This window comes from Furipterus horrens, unplaced genomic scaffold (genome assembly GCF_987537825.1).
Source record: "Furipterus horrens unplaced genomic scaffold, mFurHor1.1.pri manual_scaffold_7, whole genome shotgun sequence".
Lineage (NCBI taxonomy): Eukaryota > Metazoa > Chordata > Mammalia > Chiroptera > Furipteridae > Furipterus > Furipterus horrens.
This window is the reverse complement of record NW_028327177.1, coordinates 87,354,795-87,377,018: the sequence shown is the minus strand read 5'-3', so window position 1 is coordinate 87,377,018 and position 22,224 is coordinate 87,354,795. Positions and strand designations below refer to the sequence as shown.

The window sequence follows — 22,224 nt, the reverse complement described above, 5'->3', positions numbered from 1 at the left end:
TTCCATAACAAATTACCACAGACTAAGAAGTTCAAATTTAAGGTATCATCAGTTTCATTCTGAAACCTCCTCTCTTGACTTGTAGGGGACTATCACCTTGTTGTATGCTCACATGACCTTTTCTTGGTGAGTGCACATGGAGGGAGGGAGAGAGTAAGAGAGAGAGACAGAGACAGAGACAGAGAGACAGAGTTCTGTGTTGTCTCCTCTGATTAGTCTCCTCTTCTTATGAGGAGACTATTCTTATGAGGAGACTAATCTTACGGGATCAGGGCCCTACCCTTATGACATTGCTTAATATTAATTACTTCCTTAGAGGCAACATTTCCAAATATAGCCATGCTGCAGGGGTGAGGGGGAGGGAGCTAGGGCCTCAACATATGAATTTGGGGAGCCAAACATTCAGTCCACACAGGCTCCAATTCTACCATTTCTTTTTTATTATTAGGTGAATAGAAATATAAAGGGATACTTCCTCTCTTCTACTATTTGGTCACTTGCTGGCAGAATTATTAAAGAAAAGGCAAGGTAAATGATTGGTTTTCCCTTTTTTTTTTTCTGGATAGTATGTGTAGAACTGTGTCCAGAGAGTGATGAATCTAGGGGAATGGAACAAAGTTAGTTAAGTAAGAGATTGTTAACATGGTAACATTATATTATGATATAAATTTAACATCCAGAACTCTGTAAGCCAGAGCTTCTATCAAGAGATGCAGTTACAGAAATGGGCTCATTGATGGCAAGGGGAATTAGAGAGTTCCATGATCAAAGAAGCCAGATGGCTATCTAAATCACCACTACAAAACCTCTGGCAATTAAGGCAACTGCATTTTTGAGAGAAGTCCAAACTTGGTCAAAGAAGCTATTGATTTCTCAGTACCCAAGGTGCCAAACTAACACCAACAAGTAAATTACCAAATATTGTAGTCTCTTTAAGGGTAATTCCATTGCTCGTCTCACACATGGTCTTTGTTTTTTTTTAAATGTGTTTTATTGATAACAGTGTTACATTTGTTCCAATTTCCCTTCCCTCTGCTCCCCTCCACCCAGTGGCCCCCCTCCCTCCCTTGTCCCCCCCTTTTAGTCCATGTCCATTGGTTGTGCATATAGTTCTTCTCAACCTCTGTCTATTCCATTCCCACCTACGATGTTTCTTAATTCCTATACCATCTCCCTTCCTCTCCCCCTTTCCCTTCCCTTCTGACCTCCACCCAATATGCTCCCCATACCTATAGTTCTTTTTCCACTCTCATTGCCTATTTATTTTGCCTTTGTTTCAATTCCCTAGCTTCTGTTGTTGTTTCTTGTGATGCAGTTTTCATTTTAGTGTTCATAGTTTTGATCCTCCTTTTTCTAAACCAGTCCTTTTAACATCTCATATAACAGTGGTTTGGATCTAATGAACTCTTTCAGTTTTATTTTGCCCTGGAAACACTTTCTCTGCCCTTCTATTCTGAATGACAACTTCGCTGGATAAAGTATTCGTGGTTGTAGGTTTTGGATTTTCATTGCTTTGAGTATTTCTTGCCAGTTCCTTCTTGCCTGCAGGGTCTCCCTTGAGAAGTCAGCTGATAGTCTAATTGGGACCCCTTTGTACATGATTCTTTTCTTCTCTCTTGCTGCTTTTAAGATTCTCTCTTTATCTTTAATTTTTGACATTTTGATTATAATGTGTCTTGAAGTGGTTCTCCCTGGGTCCAGTTGTTTTGGAACTCTCTGTGCTTCCTGGACCTGTGAGTCTTATTTCCTTTCCCAAGTTTGGGAAGTTCTGCTTTATTATATTTTCACTTAATTTTTCAATTTCTAGTTCTTCTTCTTTGCCCTCTGGCAATCCGATAATCCATATATTCGATCTCTTATAGCTGTCCCAGAGGTTTCTGATCCTCTATCATTTTTCTTGCTTCCCGTTTCCTCTCTCTGCACTGGTTGACTGTTTGTTCCTTCTCTATGTTCTGGTTTGTTGATTTGAACTCTGGATTTTATTTCCTCACCATCTGTCTCGTATGTGGTTTTGTTCCTTTCAGTCTGAGTGTTTTTCGATTCTTTCTCACCTTTTTCCAGATCTTTTGTTAATTCTGTAAGCCACCTGATAACAATGGCCCTGAACTGAGCCTCTGACAGGTTTCTTATTTGTTCATCTGTCAGGTTTTTCATCTGTTGCCTGGTGAGCTGTGCCACCGGGATTTCTATAGTTGTCTGCCTCTTTTACAGATGTGTTTTGTTTTCTTGGGCCGGCTATAGGGGGCAGTGCCTGTGTACTCGTCACAACCCAGCGACTGGCGGCGATTCGCAACCTTTTTTGCCGCGCTGTGGCCCTTTGTCGTCACTACCCAGTGACCGGCGGTGGTCCAGCAACCTTTCTCGCCACGCTGTGGTGCTTTGTCGTCACAACCCAGCGACCAGTGGTGATCTGCAACCTATTTCGCAGTGGTGTGGTGCTTTGTGTGGGGGTGGGGGTCCAAGATGGATTCCTGCAGTTATTCCGCTAGGAGACCGGGATCAGTCCTCCTGCCCTCTGGGCCTCACTGTTCGGGACGATGTGGTGGCTGCTTTTCTGAGCGTTGGGGTCGGGAGCTGCCGGGGTTCGACTGCAGCTGAGATTGCTCTCCCTGCCACTCTCCCTGGTGCGACTGCAAATAGCACCACCCCCTTTCGCTCTTCTTACCTGCCCAAAGGGCGCCACTGGTTTATAACTTCATATGTCGGGCTTCCATGTAGTTTTATTTTCTGGAATGTCTAGTTATCTTTTGTTTTGAAGTAGTTGCATTCCTCTCTAGTTGTAGAGGGAGACCGAGCGTGTCCATCTAAGCCTCCATCTTGGCTGGAAGTCCTGATTTTCCTATTTTATTTTCTAATTTTTTTAAATAATGGGTGTGTTAACTAGTATCTTCTAACAATGACCAATAGATTTTTATGTTTAGTGTTCCTTTTAGTATAGTCAAGACCTCATGTATTCAAACTATTATTCTATATCTGTGTTTCCTTGGACAAATTATTCAACCTCTCCAAGCCACAGTTTACCTGGCTCTAAAATACCAATGATTATGGTACCTACCTCACAGAGCGATGAGATTTCAAAGAGATAATATCTGTAAAATACTTACAAACTAAGTAGCAGCAACCTTTGTGTTGCTATTATGATCACAATTATAATCAGAAAATGTTAGTTTAGCATATACTTAAAACTTTCTCTAGAAGTTTCTCAGTATGAATGCTATACTACCTGTTTTAGGTTTGCTTCTTTTTTATTGTATAATAAAATAATATATGGTAGCAAGTTCCCTGTTATTACAGAGGTGATTTGATGCATCATGTTTGAGAGATTCAGGCATTGATTTCCAGGTTAAGAATAAGAATCATCAAAACAACTCTGTGAACATCTTGAAGTATGAGCAGTAGAGAGATTCAGCTTGCCAATGCAATTTTCAAAGGAAGCAGAATATAGAAAGGCCTTCAACTCTCTGTACACAGCTATTGAATGTTTCAAACTTCTTCTGACAATAAATAGTTATGACTAATTCCTACTGCTCTTTTCATATGATCCTGAACTTGTCTTTCATTAAGGTAATGCTAAATTTAAAACAAAAAACAACTTTAAGAAAAACAATGGAGAACAAGATAAACTTCTCTGTTTAATGACTCTTGTTGCCTAGTGTAAAGACATTAATTGATGTGGCCAACTGGTCATTAATCAATATTTTTTTCCAAAGTAATCTTATGTTATTCTAACTTCCTTTATGGGTATAAATATAACTCTAGTTCATGAAATATTGAAATCTTAAAGAAGATATGCCAAATACACTGAATTTGACTTTTGTTTTCTATTCAGAGAAAACTGGACATGGTAATCTGAGGCCTACTCTTTAAAAATTAAAAATGGGGTTTAAGGGTTGTAACTTAGCTTCAAGTAAAATAAAATCTAATCATTCTACATTATTATGAAAACCTTGCTTCTGGCAAGAAATAGTTTATGCTTAGAGTATTCAATTTATATTGTTGAATTACAGAACAGTGGCCCTGTTCCATGAACTTACCTTGCTCTAATTTTTTTTTCAAGCAGAAGTATGCTGTTAAGATATTTATCATTAGTGCTTTTCTTCAATGCTCTAAGAAATGGTTATGGTAGGTAAAAAAATTTTCAGAAAGTCCATATCGTAAGTTTACCCTGAAAAAATGTCAAGTTCAAAAACAGTATGATAGGCAAGAAATTAATTCATAAGGGTCTCTAATCAGGAATCAGAGAAATGTTGTGAGTTCTAGGTGAGAAGCTCTGTTGAATTTTTATTTTTTCTTGCTTTTCCATTATAACGGGTATGAGAGAATTAGAGTTGATTCCTTTAAAAATAATTACTGTCATTGAATCTGATGAAAGATAAGTCATACTTTTTACTCAACTTATAATTGACATATGTTTCCATGACATATTTTGAAATATTTTTACCTTGATTCTAAAGAGTAATGTTCCCAAAGTATTTTAATAAATAAGCAGGGCAAAAATATTACTCTATTTACATTCTCTGCAAATATAAATAATTCAAAGGTACTATTAAAGATAATTCTGGAAGGGAGTAGATTTTCTTTGATTTTACAATTTGTATTCAAATGAAAGTTAAAAACAGCACAGCCATCTATTGACAGGCCTGAATTTACTTTGCTCAAGTTACTGAGAGGTTGTCTAAATTTGCATTTCTAGAAAAATATCTTTTGAGTTACACAAGTTATACAGGCTTACTGAAAGGAATTGAAATAATATGAAAATAATTATAAACAGATTCTACCTGCAAAGTCCTTCAATGTTACCTCTGTAGATCTTATCAAGTCTATTAAAAATGTGTCTAGGTATATGTACCAATATTACTTTTTACAGAAATGCAATGCATGCATGTTATACTTGGCAATTTGCTCTTTTTTTTTCTTTATAAAATATTATAACTTTCTCTATTTCTATTCATTTTTAACTACTGCTTAATATTCCATTTGTTGCCTTAGAATTTATTTGATTACTCTGTTTTTTTTATAGACATGAATATAGCTTCCAGTTTATTTTGACTATTTCAACCATGCATTTTACTTTAAATATCTGTGTTAGGCTTTATGTTGGAAAATAAAATTTGAGAAGAAATTTACATTTTAATTTATGAGCAAGTGTTAAGCTTAGCCTATTACATATAAAGGCAGAGGAATTTCCAGACACTGTCCAGGGAAAAGGAAATGGCTAGATATTAAATAGGCTTGACTATCCTATCTTGAGTTTATAAGATGTCGTTGGTGCTTATTTTACACCTTCCCCCTTCTTTCAGAAGTTCCTGTGGCAAACAGTGAAGAGTAATTGACTCAACAATCATTCTCAGGTCTTGGGCCCTTGCCTATCTATCCTATAGAGCCCAGGAAAGCTGAATGTTTACTTCCCATTCTCCCATGTAGCTAAGGGTGTCCAGGGACACAGCAGCCATTTTGTAACTATGAGGCTAAGACCATAATAACAAAAGAGACATTAGTGTCATCATCAGCAATAACAGTAGCCACTTGGTTCTGGACTTCTCTATATATATGAAAATCAAACCCCTTGTTTTAGCCATTACAGGTCAAGCTTTCTGTTACCTATGACCAAATACTTTACTGATACAGTCTCCAAGCTGCAGGTGTAAGAAAATGAAAATGGACTCTTTTTTTGCTATGTAAGTAATTTGGAGTTCTTTTTCTGCAGTACTAGGTCAGAATTCCTCAGGTGATTGCATTAAGTAATTAGGTAAAGCTACTTTTTCTGGGAAAAAGTTACACAAATCACAAAACAGCAGGAAGAGAGTATCCCAGTTTTATCTGGTAGCATGAAATGGAATGCAGTGTGTAAGGTACTGGAGCTGGTTAAGAACAAGGTGATCATATACAATGACAGAAAGAAACATATGACTCCATGGGGGAAAGCTTTTAACAATGTTTTTCAATGCCTCCAAATCATATACAACTATATTGTCTTCTAGGGACAACTTGCAGTTTTTAATCTTCATGTGATGGTACCACCCCATGTTTTATAGGATTGTTAACAAAAGCCTTCTGGGTCAGAGTGTTGCAATAACCATAAACTGATGGGGCTTGGTCAATTTCCTTGGAAAAATCCAATATCAGCATGAGCAGAAACACTAAAAGAGAGGAGAATTGGACAAAGATGAGTAGAGATGGACCATTAAGGCTTAGGAGTGTTAATCAGTCAGTTGGGTACCTTCCAGGGAGTGAACTGGGTATGAGGGAAGCCAAAGTTAATAAAAAACCCTTTCTGCATGAGAAAATATCCTTATAGAAGGTATTCCTCAGTTTTCTAAGGCTACTTTTGAGGTAACAAGCTTCCACAAACAACTGTTTTTCCAGAAATGCTCCTCAGGGTTGCTGAGAACAAATGGTCCATCAGCCCAAGATAAATCATAAAAGGATATGTGATAAGAGGGGCTCATCACAGGGAGCAGAAGGACAGAAATTGGGTCCCTTTACCCTATAAAGTGTTGAATGTTTGAGTTGTATAACTGTGAGTGCTGACAAGAAGAGGGACTTGTAAGTTGGCATAACTAATTTACCTCAGGCGTATTCAATGTTGCTGTCATGTCAAACGCTAACTCCCTTCCTCCAGTGGCCTGTGATGCTGCAGGCTGAATGAAGGCTGGTGCTGCTGATGCCAAATACAAAGGCTTCCATTAACATCCATTTAGATGATCAGGGCTTTGTCTTACAGACACTTCATTTAGTGCTCACAGGGTTTTCTGAACATTGATGTGAGAGAAAAAACCTTAACAAGCCTACAACTGATATTTCTGTATTAGTCTTCTCATAACATGTTCCAGCCAAGAGACCCCCTTCACAGCTCTGGGGAGTGGGGAATAAGGAAGATTAACTTTAGAGTAAGACAGATCTGAGTTCAAACTATGACTACTTTATGTACCCTGTGACCTTCACATGCTGTTTAACCTCAGTTTTCTCATCACTTGTAAAAGTGAGGGATATGCTTCTATTTTGTGGGAGTGTTAAGAAGATTAAATGATCTCATGTAAATAATGTACTTATGAAGAGACTGGTACAGGAAACCAAATATTTTATTGTTACTATCATCATTATCTTCTTCTTCTTCTTCATCATCATCATCATCACAATGTTTACTATTCTGTTCTTTAGTGTCAGAATATACTTTTCCAAGCACTTCATTCTCTCATTCTCTTGCCCATTCATTCATATGCAGAGTGGGCAAAAGTAGGCTTACAGTTGTGAGTATTATTACTTATTAATGTATTATTTTCCATATGAACATTGTAAACTACTTTTGCCCCATCCTGTATTCATTAAGTTGATTAAAATTTATGAATCACCTGTGATATTTCAGCACACTAAGGGACACATAGATGACTGAGGTGTTGTCTTGTTGGCAAAGGGTTTGCAGACCACCTGGGGAAGTTGGACACTTGCTCATCTTCCAGCATCTAGCCCCACCTTCTCCCAATCAACTCTCCACTGCAACCAGTGTGGATTTTCTGCAATGCAAATTTGGTCTTGTCCCTTCCCTGCTGAACATTCAATTACCCCATGAGACCCAAGTTTCCTCACATTGACAAACTTTCTGTAAGGGCCAGGTAGTTAATATGTTTGGCTTTGTGGACAATAGGATCTCTGTTGTCAGTACTCAACTCTACCATTGTAGCACAAAAGTGCCATAGACCATTTCATGTGGCTGGATATGGCACAGGGGCCATAGTTTAGGATCCCTGTTAGACCATACCTGATAAATCCCTGCCTGCCTCTTAAACAGAGCCACTTCCTATTTCCCACTTTACAAATGTCTGCTTCACTTGTACAAAATGCATAGTCAAAATGTGCCTTACTTGCTTACTTGAGTATCCCTGATTTGCTACTCTCTCTGCCTAGAATACTCTTCTTCCTCTTACCTTGATAGAATTTGCATGGTATCCTGATTTCTGCTTAGCTATTCATTTCTTCAGAGAGCTATTTATCATGTCCCTCCAGTTATCTGCAAGTATATACCATGTTTTCCTCTAACATCATCCAAATACTCCCACTGCAGTAAAAGACTGTCACAGTGCCTGTTCATTCACTTGTTTGTATCCCCAAATAGACAGCAAGTTCTCTGGAGGTGTGGAGAGGATATATTTACTTATTTAGCCAACAAGTATCTGGGAACACCTACTTCATACCAAACACTATGTATAACGGCAGAGAACCAGTAAGAAACAGAGACAAGTGTGTTACCTTTTTTCAGGGAAATGGTCAAATAAAAACAAACAGGTGAATAAATAATTCCAAACAAATACAGATATTAAAAAGTCTGCTCATGTTAAAAAAAAAAACACACGCACACAGAAAATAATGGGGCCACGGTGTGGGTGGGCTGGGATCAGAAGGTCTACTCTAGACAGTGTAGTCAAAAGAGACTTTCTATTTACAAAGAGATTAGCTTATTTAGAGAGAGCTGAGAGATGAGAGTGTGGTAAGCTAGACACTGAAAGATGTGAGATAAGGATATACTGCTCCCTTTATTAATATATCTTAGGACCCAATTTTAGTGCCTGTCAGTGTTCAGTAACTATCTCCATTGCATTTCCCAAAAGCATATCCTGAGATGAGAATTTTGGCTGAAGAAGTTTATTGGAGAAACAATGCCGGGAGGCATGATGATGAGTGGGAAAATGAGATAGAGAAAGAAGGGAAGCCAACTCAGGGTGTGTGAATGAGCAGATGTTGCTGTAGACAACTGGGGCTGAACCTTGGTGGGCTCCTATGAGAAACTGTTTTGAACACACCTGAAAATTTCCTCACAGAGGTGCAAGGACACTGGGGTTTCATTCACTAATTTTCACCCTACATTGCTTGGAAACTGCCATGGAGTTAACTCTTGGGGACTTCCTTGTTGCCTCAGTCACAGGCTGAGCACATTCCTGCTGCCTGAGAAAGCCCTCAGCACAGAGACTCAGGCTTTTGAGAGAAAGCCTTTGGTGTGTACGAGGACTTTCCCCTTAAAACTACAGGTGACCTCTAGGATGGACGAAGAGAATCTAGGTAAGACATCAACAACTTCTGCTATAATAAATAAGTAAATGAGAGAGTGAGTGTTAAATGAATCAAAGAATGAATAATTGTACCTGATGGAAGAGAAGTGACTCAATGAAATCAGCCCAGGCTTCTTGCCCTAGGGGAGAGTCAGGCAAAGTTCCTGGGTGGCAGGGGTCTGTTGGAGTCCAACTGATGGTGTAGTTCTCTTCTCAATCAAATGTTCAGAGGTATTATGTTAGTAGCTAGGAACTGGCCATAGTGGCTGTATTTACAGCATGGGAATTTGCAAATGCTATAAATGAAAGCTTTGTCCTCTGGAGATATGATTGTCAAGACACACAGCTTGGTGGTAATATGAGTACCAGTACTAGGTCCCAATCTACCAATACCTTTCCTATCTCCTTACTCCCACTTCTTCCAGGGCATCTTTAATTCCTGAGGTTGTGTATCAGACCTTGGAATATCTCCCTTCCATGACATCACTGCAGACCACAGGTTCCTATGAGAAACATTAATCAACTTGATTTCTTGTCCTTCTCCAACCTATTGCTTTCAACTATACCTAGCAAATTAATCAGTATAATCAATCAGTTTCAGAGAGGGAGCTGTCTGCTTTCTTGTTTGGGAAAAACCTTGGTTACATTAATGATGCAAAGATATTCCTGCTATGGGTGATTTTGGTTTATGGATTGCCAGACCATGCAAGGCAATCCTTCTGTTCTAATTCACCTGAATATATTACTCATCAGGCTGCATCCAAGGGGTATCTCCACTGGCCAATTTTGTCTGAATAGAGAGTAATATTCTGTTGTTAGGAATAAAGCCATGCATCATTTAAGACGGTAGTAAAATGAGAGTTTATTGCAGGAGGTTTATTTTCGTCTCCTGAACTCCATGGAAGTGAATGATTTTGCCAGTGTTTATGGTATTGGTATATTGGAATGTGCTAGGGGTGAGGTATCTCCTCTGTTTGAGGAGAATTGGGAGCTTTAGGAAAGATAGAAACAGAGGTTTTACAATTTCACATGATTGGGCAAATGGATTCTTGCCCCTGGTTTATGCCCTCAATGTCTAGAAATGTGAGTGAATGCACTGAATTACCAGAAAGAAGGCACAGTGTTGATTGAGGATGAACACATGGAGCTCAGAGTTTAGAGAAAATAACACATGTATGCACATGGACACACAAACACCCTGCCTTTACATGTCTCATCAAGTTGTTTAGAAAGTTAGTCTCAGATGACAATCTTTCTCCCAATCTCTAATCTTTCTCTATACCCCATAGTCCTCTCGAGCTCTTCTTCCTTGCCTTCCAGGACCCACACCCATTTCTTACTGCATCCTGGCCAAATAACAAACTGTTCCCATATCTTCCATGTCCCAGGAAGGGATATTGTCTGTCTTAGGAGAAGCATTAGTCTTGTGGAGCCAACCATCTACAAAATACACAAACTTTTCTCTTGCTAATAATGACTGTCTCTCAGAACAATGGTTTTCAAGCAAAGGAAGTTTCTCTTTGCAACATCTTCTGAGATCCTCCAAAAATCCTCCACCTCATCAAGGGTCAAAAGAAGAAAGAAAGAAGGAATGAAAAAAGAAAGGAAGGAAGGAAGGGAAGTAGGAAAGAAGGAAGGAGGGCAAAGCACCCACTCTTCTTGCCTAGTGAGCTCACAGGTATGTGATTATCAGACACTCAGGAGAAACATGGAGAGAGAGCCTCAGGCTACAGAAGCACCATGGCGTGTTTTTGGGTGAAGAAACCTGGGCCATTTTACATGCCTTCTGTCCACATGGCCAAAAATTATTTTCTCTTATTCTAGAAGAATGCTGTCTCAAGGAGTCAGCAGGACTGTAGTTCCAGCTCCACTCTAGTTGCATTGAGATAAGTGAATTTTTCTCTCTTGTCCTCAGTTTCTTCAGTAGTGTGGTAATAGCTTTAACGTTTATGGAAGGGTATGAGCCTGCTGTGTTACACCTGTTCTCTCAGCTAGTAGAGAAAAATGCATGGAAGGTAAATTCTATGATTCTCAACCTCTTTCACCATCCAATTGCCACATTGACCTTCCACTGGCCCTTTGAACTTGTCAGGCTTTTCCTCCCCAGGGCTTTCCCTTGTGCTGTTCTCTCTGTCCAGAGCACTTTCCTTCACCCTCAGTGTCAAGCTGCTTTTGCTCTGAGAAATCACCCAGAGAACAGTCTAGTTTTTACACCAGATTTATTGAAGGAAGGGAAAGAGGGAAAGGGGTTAGAGATAAAAAGAAAACTTCTGGTCCACCTTGAGGACCTGTAGGAGCAAGGAAAGGGAGAAGAGAGAAAAGGGAAAAGGGAAAGGAGAGAAAAGAGAAAAAGAAGGATGGAGAGTGAAGGGGGTGGAGGGGGCAGGGTGAAAGGAAGTGCAGACCCCTTGTCACCCAGAATTGCATCTTTCCTATGTGCCAACTCCACACTTTTCCAGAGATACATTTCAGTTAGGGTGAGTTTATACAACAACACATTCAACAGGTTATTTACATCTCCCTGCTTTTCTCCAGTCAATATGTCATGTTAGGTTCATCAACATTTCTTCTGGGAATGAGCAAAGTCCATTTTCATTTCTTATGGGGGAAGCTGGGATCTAAGTTAATTTGCATAAAGTTCATTTGCATATGTCAAAAGTCCAGCGGGCGGTCCAGGTGCCACCATGTTTTGGCAATAAACAAACGGGTAGTGTAGGCCACAGATGCCCCAAAGGAACTGGGCTGGAGGGAAGCCTTTGTGCGTGGAGCTTGCACAGCCACAGTGGAAACTGCGCTCCCTCCCACCAATTGCACCAACCGGACCACCATGTTCTGACACCCAGCCCCTTTCTACATGGCTTCCTCTCAGTCATCCTCAAGGTCTCAGCTTAAATGTGACATCCTCAGCTATTACTCCCAGTCTAGAAGAACTTCCCCTCAAAATATGTCGTACAAGTTGTATTTATTTCATTTGTATGTTCTTTTTTTCTTTGTTTATTGTTCTATTACAATTGTCCCAGTTTTTTCCTCATTGCTCCCCACCCCCATTCCCACAGTCATTCCCCTCCCTGTTGTCCATGTCCATGGGTCATTCACACTAGTTCACAACTAGACCCTTCCCTTTCTTTCCCCCCTTCTCCCTTCTGGTCACTGTCAGTATGTTCTTTGTTTCCATGCCTCTGGTTCTATTTTGCTCATTTGTTTGTTTGTTTTGTTCATAGGGTTCTTGTTTAGGTGAGATCATATGGTATTTGTCCATTGCTGCCTGGATTATTTCACTAAGCATAAGGATGCTCAACATCACTAGCCATCAGAGAGACGAAAATTAAAACCACAATGAGATCCCACTTCACACCAGTCAGAATGGCCATCATTAACAAGTAAACAAACAACAAGTTCTGGCGAGGATGTGAAGAAAAGGGAACCCTAGTGCACTGTTGGTGGGAATGCAGACTGGTGCAGTCATTTATGTGTTCTTGTTGGTTCTATCTCTTGCATCCAGCATTAAGCTTCATAGTTGGCAGTGTCCTTCTTTGTCTTTTCTCTAACTTTTTTTATGTTTCTGTTCCCTATCAGAAATACCTAGTAACTACACCATTAAATATCTGATGAATGGACCTGTGAATAAGTCCTGATGTTGTAGGTGTAGGAACTGAGGTTGAGAGAAGTTAAATAACTTGGAATTGGACTCAAGCTCAGGTCTGCCTAAATCCAGAACTGCTTCATGGACTTCTGGGAGGGAAATTGGTAGAATGATTTTCAAAGATTCCTCCCACTCTACATTTCCCTACAACGCCAAGAGAATGTTGACTCCCCAAAGAGCTTCTAGTCCCCTCTCCCCATTCTGTCTTGATGTATTCTAATTACAGAACTAGGCCCTTGGCTAATATACTCTGAAAGAGTTTATTTCACTCACCCAGACCCAGAATCAACTATCCTGTAACATATTATTCACTCAGCAAGATCTGTTTCTTCCTGTTTTAGACAGCTATTATCTGTTTAATCCTCGTCTCATGATATTACTGAATTTGATATTGGTCATACAATATTATTTCCCTTTAATCAGTGAGGGCTGTGGGAAAAGAGAAAGTTAACCACAAAGTCCAGGGACATCATATTTAACCCCTGTGCAATGTCATGTTTTCAGAACTCAATAGAAGTTAAAAGAAAAAACTAGCGATGTGCATGGTTTCAATAGTATTATGCCTTCCTCTATGCATCTAAGTTTGAACAGTTAAATATAATTATCATTCCATCTTAAGTTCATTATATGGTAGTATTAATAATATATTACTGTATAGAAAGCACTTTAAAATCAGATGAAGTGCCAACGGTAATTTCTTTGTAGCCATTAAGTGCTAAAATTATCAGGATTTGTCTTTATGCCTTCTACTCTAACTCACTATTCTTTAATGTTTCAAGGAATTTTTTTAATGCAACTTTTCAAAGGCATTATTCTATTCTTACACATCTTTAATCAAGGAATATAATGCCAATCACACACATGACTCTTGCCCCAGAGAAATGCACTTATGCAAATACCATATAAATCTCTTCATGAATTGAGAGGACTGCACATGAATATATATTCCATCTCATTTAATTCTTTCATTAACTCAGAAACATACAGGGATTGCCCTGTTTTACAGGTGAATAAGCTTGGGCAGGGATACCACAGGCATACCACACAATTTTGGATTCCATTTCTCCATTCTTTTGGAAGAAGATTTTCCAATAGTGCCATCATGACATGGCACAAAGGCTGAGACATCCAGTATCGTAGGATGAAGTCTTGATTTAAGTATTGAACAATTAAAGTCACTTCCTCTTTATTACTACCAATACAAAGAGCTGTCACGAATATTCAGTCATGAGAAGTAAGCAAATCCATGCCACAAGGATAAAGATCAGGTTCCCTTCTGCCCTGATATTCTGTATGCATCATCCCCACTACAGAGTGGGTTGGAGTAGCTTCTGAATGCCTCCTTACCTCCCATCAGTGAGTAAACTAGGAAAAGCAGAAAAAGCAGTTTTTCTAAAGGGTGTGGATGTTGGTTCACTGGGGCTGATGGTAACATAGACTTGGCTAGGAATGAGTAAGTCTAAATGTCATATTTTGAGGTCTGGAACATCTTACAAAGGAACTCATCCACATCCATTTGCAGTAATAACATTTGATAATGCTTATTGAGTATTTTTTCTGTGCCATGATCTGTTCTAAATGTTTTACACACTTTAACACATAGAAACCCAGTTTGCTCTTATTATATCTACTATATTTTTTAGACAAGTTGTTTTCATTGTTAAAATACTAATTTCAAAAACCGGCAACTTAAAACTGCCAAACACACAAAAATGATCCAAAAATATTGCTTTCCCTGTGAAGGTCTTATCATTAATCAGTCTTTTTTTAAAATATGCTTTATTGTTTATGCTATTAAAGTTGTCCCAATTTCTTTTCCCTTTGTTCCCCTTCACCCAGTGACATCTCTCCCTCCAGTTGTCCGCCTCCTTAGTCCATGCCCATTGGTTGTACATAAAGTTCTTCTCAACACCTTCCTATCTACTCCACTCCCTCCTACTGTGCTTCTTAATTCCTGTACCATCTCTCCCCCTTTCCCTCTTCCCCCTCTCCACTGACCTCCCCACAAAATGTTCCCCATACCTATAATTCTTTTCCACTCTCGTTGCCTACTTAGTCTGCCTTTGTTTCTTTTCCCTAGCTTCTGTTGTTGATTGTTGTGATAAAGTTTTCATTTCAATATTCATAGTTTTGATTCTCCTTCTCTTAAATAAGTCCCTTTAACATTTTGTATAACAATGGTTTGGATCTGATGACCTCCTTCAGTTTTACTTTGTCCTGGAAGCACTTTCTCTGCCCTTCTATTCTGAATGACAGCTTTGCTGGATAGAGTAATTGTGGTTATAGGTTTTTTTCATCTTTTTTTTCATTACTTTGAATATTTCTTGCCAGTCCCTTCTTGCCTGAAGTTTCTTTTGAGAAATAAACTGACAGTATTATTGGGACCCCTTTGTACATAATTCTTTTCTTCTCTCTTGCTGCTTTTAAGATTCTCTCTTTATCCTTAATTTTGGACATTTTTATTACAATGTGTCTTGGTGTGGTTCTCCCTGGGTCCAGTTTTTTTGGAACTCTCTGTGCCTCCTGGACCTGTAAGTCTATTTCCTTCCCCAATTGGGGAAGTTCTGCTTCATTATTTTTTCACATAATTTGTCAATTTCTAGTTCTTCTTCTTCACGTTCTGGCTGCCCTATGATTCAGATGTTGGCTCGCTTATAGCTGTCCAATAAATTTCTGATCCTCTCATTTTCCTCACTTTTTGTTTCCTTTCTCTGCACTGGTTGACTGTTTGTTCCTTCCCTATGTTCCGATTTGTTGATATGATCCCTGGTTTTCTTGCCCTCACCACTAGTTTTGTATGTGTTTTTGTTCATTTGAGCAGGACTAGCCTTCATTCCTTCCCCATCTTGTTTAATATCTGCTGTTAGGTCTGTAAGCATTTTTATAACTAAAGCTCTGAACTAAGCCTCAGAAAGATTTCCTATCTGCTGTTTCGTTAGATTAGATATTTGCTGTCTGGTCAGCTGCGTCACCAGAATCTCTATCATGATCTGTGCCATCCTGACTGTTTTGTGTTTACCTTTGCTCCCTGGGCAGGGAGGTCACACCTCCTACGCTACAGGGGGCAGAGCCCCATGCACTCATCACAACTGGGCGACATGTCTCACCACGCTGTGGCATTTTCTGCAGGGGTGGGTGTCCAAGATGGATTCCTGCCGTCCATTCTCTGCTGAGAGACCAGGAGCCTCCTCCTCCATCTCCACCCCCTCCGGACCTCACAGTCCAAGGCAATGTGGGTCTGCCTTCCCTGGCCTTGGAATCGCAAGATGACAGCTCTGTTCTTCAGCTGGGGGTGCTCCCCAGGTGGTTTTCCCCTCCCTCTAAATACGGGTGTCTGTGCTTACCGCTGTCCTTACCTCTGTCACTGCTGCTGCCACGAACAGCAGTTTGAACTCTCCTCCCTGGTTTCACCCCTCCTACCTGTCCGGACGAGCACTACTTTATAACTTCATACAGTGGACTTTCATTTATTTTCTGAAACTTCTGGTTATTTATGGTTTTGCGGTAGTTGTATTCCTTCTTAGTTGTGGAGGGTGTCGAAGCGTGTCAGTCTAGGCCTTGATCTTGGCCAGAAGTCTCCTGTGTTTGTTTGCTTCTATGTCCCAGGGAGAACTGTCACTCCTACTATGTTGTAAGGGGTGGAGCCTTATGTATTCATCAGTTACAGGCAACCTGTTTCACCATGTTGTGGTGCTGTATGCGGGGGAGGGGTCTGAGGAGGAACAATGCCACTTGCCCAGCACTTGCCCCTTTTCCAGGCACTTCTCCCACTTTCACATCGGAGTGGTGCCCCTCTAGCTCCTGTCCTGGCCATCATTCCCAGAATGGATGGGTTTGAGGACATTCTAGGACCATGGGAGCCCTTTAAACAAGCAGACTCTGCTGAGAGACTGGCAGTTTCTGCCTCCATCCCAACCCCCACTGGTTTGCACAGTCAGAGGTAATGATGTTTCATTTTCCCCGGTGCTGGGATAGTGAGTTACACAGTCTGGTGAGGAGCTGGGAATGCTCCCCAGGTGTCCCTCCTGACTTTTTTAAATGTGTAACTGTGCTTTCTGCCAGACTGCTGCTGTTGCCGCTGCTGCCACCACCACACCATGTCCTCTCTGCCCTGGCTCCACCCCTCCTACCTCTCTGGATGAGTATTTCTTCTTTATATCTTTGTTTGCTGGATTTCCATGCACTTTGATTTTCTGGAACTTCTGGTTGTTTTTAGTTTTGAGGTGGTTGTATTCCTTCTTAGTTGTGAAGGGATATGCAGCATGTCTGTCTATACCTCCATCTTGGCCAGAAGTCCTAATCAGTCTTTCTTATTATAGTTAAATGGACAATTGGGACAAAGTTCTGAGGCTCTTCTTCTACCACTCATTGAATGAAACAGCAGATGTTATGGATAATACTTATTTTACCTTCTGAACTTTCTGAATAGACCTGATGACTGTTGTCAGCTTCAGCAGTCTTCTTGTTTCTAGCAACTCTCTGACGCATGTCATGAACAGAAAAATAACCCAGAGGCCATATTGTCAATGCTATTTTATTGATGTGGGAACCAAGGCATGGGGCAATTCAGTAACAATGCCAAAATCATATACCAGAGTCTATACACTTACAGTTATTATAAGGAAACAAATAACTCCTCTAGCTATGCAAAGTGAACCAGTGTCCCTAATAGGGACCCCAACCTACTACAAGAAACTAAATTCAAAATGTTAAAATAAAATAAATGGGCATATTACAGCATGGATCAGTGTTAAGTGCACTTGATTGACTTTCTTTGGAAATAAAGAGGAAATTCTTTTGAATTTACCTACACTAAGTGGACAAATTTTGCATTTTCTTACTTTTTATTTTCAGCTCTGCCCACCCTCCCAGATGTATCTTCTGTCTTAAGGACATCTTTGAGTTTCTGCATCTAATTTTTAGTGCCTACTTTGCACAGATATATGTCTACAACAGCCTAAACCATGATAATAGTTGGTAACCAGTTGAACCTTTTAATAGTTGACTTAGTAAGAGCAACTCACACAGAGATGTGACCACCAAGGGTAGCTTGAGGCTCATATATACTGAGGTCTTGTAGTCTGAAATGGCATTTAAAAAATTTTTTTTTCTCTTTTATTTTTTGGTTTTTCAATTACAGTTGTCCCATTTTTTCCCCATTGCTCCCACCCATCCAGCCCACCCCTTTTCCCACAATCATATCCCTCCCCATTGTCCATGTTTATGAGTCATTTATACACGTTCCTTGACTATACCTTTCCCTTACTTATCCCCCTTCTCTCCATTCCCCCTCCCCCCATATTGACTGTTATTCTTCTCCTTGTCCTATTTAGTTCATTTCTTTATGTTGTTCTTTAGTTTCCTGTATTAGGTGACATCATATGGTATTTTTCTTTCTTTGCCTGGCTTATTTCACTAAACATAAGTCTCTCTACTTCCATCCATGTTGTTGCAAATGGTAGGAGTTCCTTCTTTCTTTCTGCTACATAGTATTCCATTGTGTAAATGTACCACAGCTTTTGGATCCACTCATCTACAGATGGGCACTTAAGCTGTTTCCAGCACTTAGCTATTGTAAACAGTGCTGCAATGAACATAGGGGTGCATAAGTTCTTTTGAATTGGTGTTTTAAGATTCTTCGGGTATAATCCTAGTAGTGGAATCGCTGGTTCAAAAGGCAGTTCTGTTTTTAATCTTTTCAGGTAATTCCATACTGTTTTCCATAGTGGCTACACCAGTCTGCATTCCCATCAACAGAGCAGTAGGGTTCCCTTTTCTCCACATCCTTGCCAGCACTTGTTGTTTGTTGATTTGTTGATTTGTTGATGATGGCCATTCTGACTGGTGTAAAGTGGTATCTCATTGTGGTTTTATTTGCATCTCTCTCATGGCTAATGATGTTGAGCATTTTTTCATGTGTCTATGGACCTTCTGTATGTCCTCTTCGGAGAAATGTTTGTTCAGATGCTTTGCCCATTTTTTAATTGGGTTGTTTGTTTTCTTGATGTTGAGAAATGACGTATTTTAGATACTCACCTACTTGTCCTCAATCCTTTAGCTTTAAAATTTTCTGATCATACATTTTTAAAAATCTATTTATTTCAAAAGGCAAACATATTTACTGTGGAAAAACACAGAGAAACAAAAAGAAGAAAGCAAGGAGACACCTCAAATTTTTCCCAACTAGACATATCCATCATTAATCCTATGGTGCAGGTAGATTTCTAGATATTTTGATGTGAGATTACATCTCTACCCTCTGAGGCATGACAGTTCTTTACACAGTCAAACACAGATATTTTACCCTTGTGTTTAATTTATCTCCAAACAAAATGACTCCAGCTTGCCAGATTACTTTTTCAGACACCACCTCTCCTTTTCCCTCCATCATTCTGGCTTTCATCTTTCAGCCTGAACCAAACATGGCGTTGCACTTTAGAAGAACCATAACTTCACTCAATCCACTGTCTAAGCTCTTAGTGATATTTCTCATTTGGTCAGCATCACTCTAATAGCCTATTTTTCTGTTGTTTTTGTCCTTCACAGCTTTTTGCAATCTTTGCATTTGCAACATGCGGTGGTTATTCTGGAGGTCTGCGGCTGAGTGTGGACTGTGTCAACAAGACAGACAGTAACCTCAGCATTGACATAACATTTGCCTACCCATTCAGGTAAGGCATGGGGATTTGTGCCTGATGGCCTCACAGAGAAGATACTATTTTCCTCCTCTCATTTCTCAAAAAATAAGGCAGACTCCCAGGGACTTCTGGGTAAACAGAAAGAATTAGGCCTGACTCCACAAAACACCCAAACAAGTAAAATGTTCAGCTACCAACTCTTCCTGGGAGAGTTTTTGAGTCATACCTTCAAACCAGAGCTGACTATCCTCCAAAAAAAAAAAAAATGCTGCAAGTGGCCCAGTATCAGCAGCTGTCAACATGGAGACCTCAGTTATACAATTCCTTTCTTCCCATCCATATTTCTAATCTTAATGTCTCTCAAATTCTAAAAAGGATTAGTATCACCTCTAATTTTATATTGACTGTAAAATCTTGGCTGATATATTTAATAATATTAATATCTAATGTTATTTCCACGTGCCAGACACTTTACTTGCTGTTCACTTGTTAATCTTACTTAGTCCTCACAATGACTTTGAGAGGAGCACAATTACTATCACCATTTAAAATGAGGAAACTGAAGCAAAGCTATGTTTGTTCACATTCCCTCAGCTAGAAAATGGCAAATTTGGGGTTTGAGCCCACCTGGGATGAGACTAGTGCTGATGTGTCTATTGCTATACTTACTTTGTTTGAGATAATTCTTTCAGTATCTTCAGTCTGAAAGATAATACTCTACCTTTGTCTTTGATTTATCTATAAAATATATACCAGCACTTGTCCCAAATTGAACATGTTGTGATTTTGATCCATATCCAATGTAGATTAACTAAATTAAATTTTTAAATAATTTATTTCTGTAAAACTCCCAAATTCTTGCCACCAAATAACTGGTGTGATTCTTTGAAAACAACTTTCAACACAATGCTTGGCATCTTATTAATACACTTTCATTTAATTTAACAAACATATATTGAGTAATCACCTTGTGCTAGACACTGTGCTGGCTTTGGAATTACAGAGAAAAGAAGAAATTGACCCCTGAAAACTTTTCTTAAACAGGCAAGTGCAGTGCTTTCTAAAATCTTTTCTGTGGGGACCTAGATAGTTAATGTTTCTAAAAAGAAAGGAATAAACAAAAGAAGAAAGGAGGGTAGGGGAAGGGAGGGAGAATTTTAAAATCATATAATCAACTAAGTTTAAGAAATACTTCTTAGTACTTTGCCATTTTGCATCACCGAGAGAAGCACCATGTTTCCCAACTATGTCTGCCCACAGAAACCTTTTCTCACTTAGCATCTCACTTAGCATCACATCCTTGATATATTGATCTAAGGAACTTCCCTAATTCAAAACACAAGTGCCTCAATTCATAGGAAATGAATCACAGGAAATGACATTCATACTAAACAGTTTGTACTTAACAGTTATTAAGAATAAAAACATAAAAGTGCAAGCACCTCTGCTCAAGTAGATACTCTCCTAACTAATATGAGAATCCAAAATTCAGGTTGATTACTTAAGCAAGTTAAAATAAATTAAGCAAATATTAAGCAAAGAATTCTTGGTAATTTGGTGAGAAGACCTTCCTATGCTGTTGACACTTTGGAGTTCTGGGTGAACTCCTTGCCTTTAGTGGAAAATTGCCAAGCCAATGAGAGCTCACTGATCAACATACAGAATCTAGGATCACAGATAAGAATTGCCAATGTCTGGGCAGCAGGAGGTGGGATGCTTAGTAACATTAGTCATAAAATTCTGAGGTCTGCATTGCCCTCTACAATGATTTCTCACCAAGAGATTTGGTAGGAGCAGGTGATGAGAAAGTCAAACCCTTAAGATATGAAGAGCAACGGGTCACTAAACATGGAGCACAGGTCCCTCTGTCTGTCTCTCAAACTGGAAAAGATTTATCAAGAGACCTCTCAAGATAGGAAACCAGTGTGTACGTTGGGATGGGATGGAGAATAGGGTAATATTTCATTTCATGTGATCCTGAGCTAAGTATACAATTTGAAAAAAACCCTTCAAGAATACACTTTCCAGCTCTAGGCTTCTTTATTTTTTTCCCAGGACATATTACTGGCCCAATTAAAGGTACCTGAAGAAATAGTATGAAAATATCCATTGCCATTTATAAGTATAGTGGTTCACTTGTTTGACAGAATTTTATTTGGGTTCTGAAACAAAGATGATCAACCACTGCTTTTTTCAGTAGCAGAACTTTTCATCTATGGCCATATCACCCTGAACATATCTGATCTCATCTGATCTTGGAAGTTCAGCAGGGTCAGACCTGGTTAGTGCTTGGATGGGAATATTTTCTTCCAAACATTACCTTGCTCAGAAGCTCCGTACAGAAAACAGGTATAAGTCATTGAGAAAATTGGAGTAAGGGAAGAAAGGGGCTTGAAGCATCCAACTGGTCTTTCTCAGCCCTCACCCCCAACCCACCTCACCACTCTATACTGCTCCTATAAAATATCCTCAGAACCTTGGTCTCCTAGATGTCATTTAAAACCATTGTTGTAGAAGAAAGCAATAAAGCTTTTGCCATTGTTCTTACCACATCCTTACAACAGGAGTTGACTCACCCCACAGAGTGCCTTGTAGTTTTGTCTCATTAATGCCCATCTAGGAAATATACATACCATTCTAACAAGGCTCTGTTTTACTAGTGTTGCAATTTCAATTATACATTTTGATATTTTAAAATGCTGTGCCATTATCTTCTTGGGGAAGATTTGAGTAGTAAGAGACAACATCCAGAATGTATATTTTGAAGTCATTAGTTTCAGAAGAAATTGTGTTGGCAACATACTAGTCATGTAAAATTAAAAAGTTATTTTCTCTTAGATGTTCACAAGCCAATGCCAATGATTTTATCATAATCTTAGAATAAAATAAGAGCTTTCAG

General features: G+C 39.3%; 1 protein-coding gene across 1 annotated transcript in view; it reads left to right on the top strand.

Moving 5' to 3' along the window:
* SYNPR (synaptoporin) overlaps positions 1-22,224 on the top strand; it is a 242,122-nt gene that overhangs the window by 28,283 nt on the left and 191,615 nt on the right. The window contains exon 2 of the mRNA XM_090282936.1: positions 19,234-19,358. Within this exon, the coding sequence (XP_090139062.1) occupies positions 19,234-19,358 (125 nt within the window). The remainder of the gene's footprint in view (positions 1-19,233; positions 19,359-22,224) is intronic.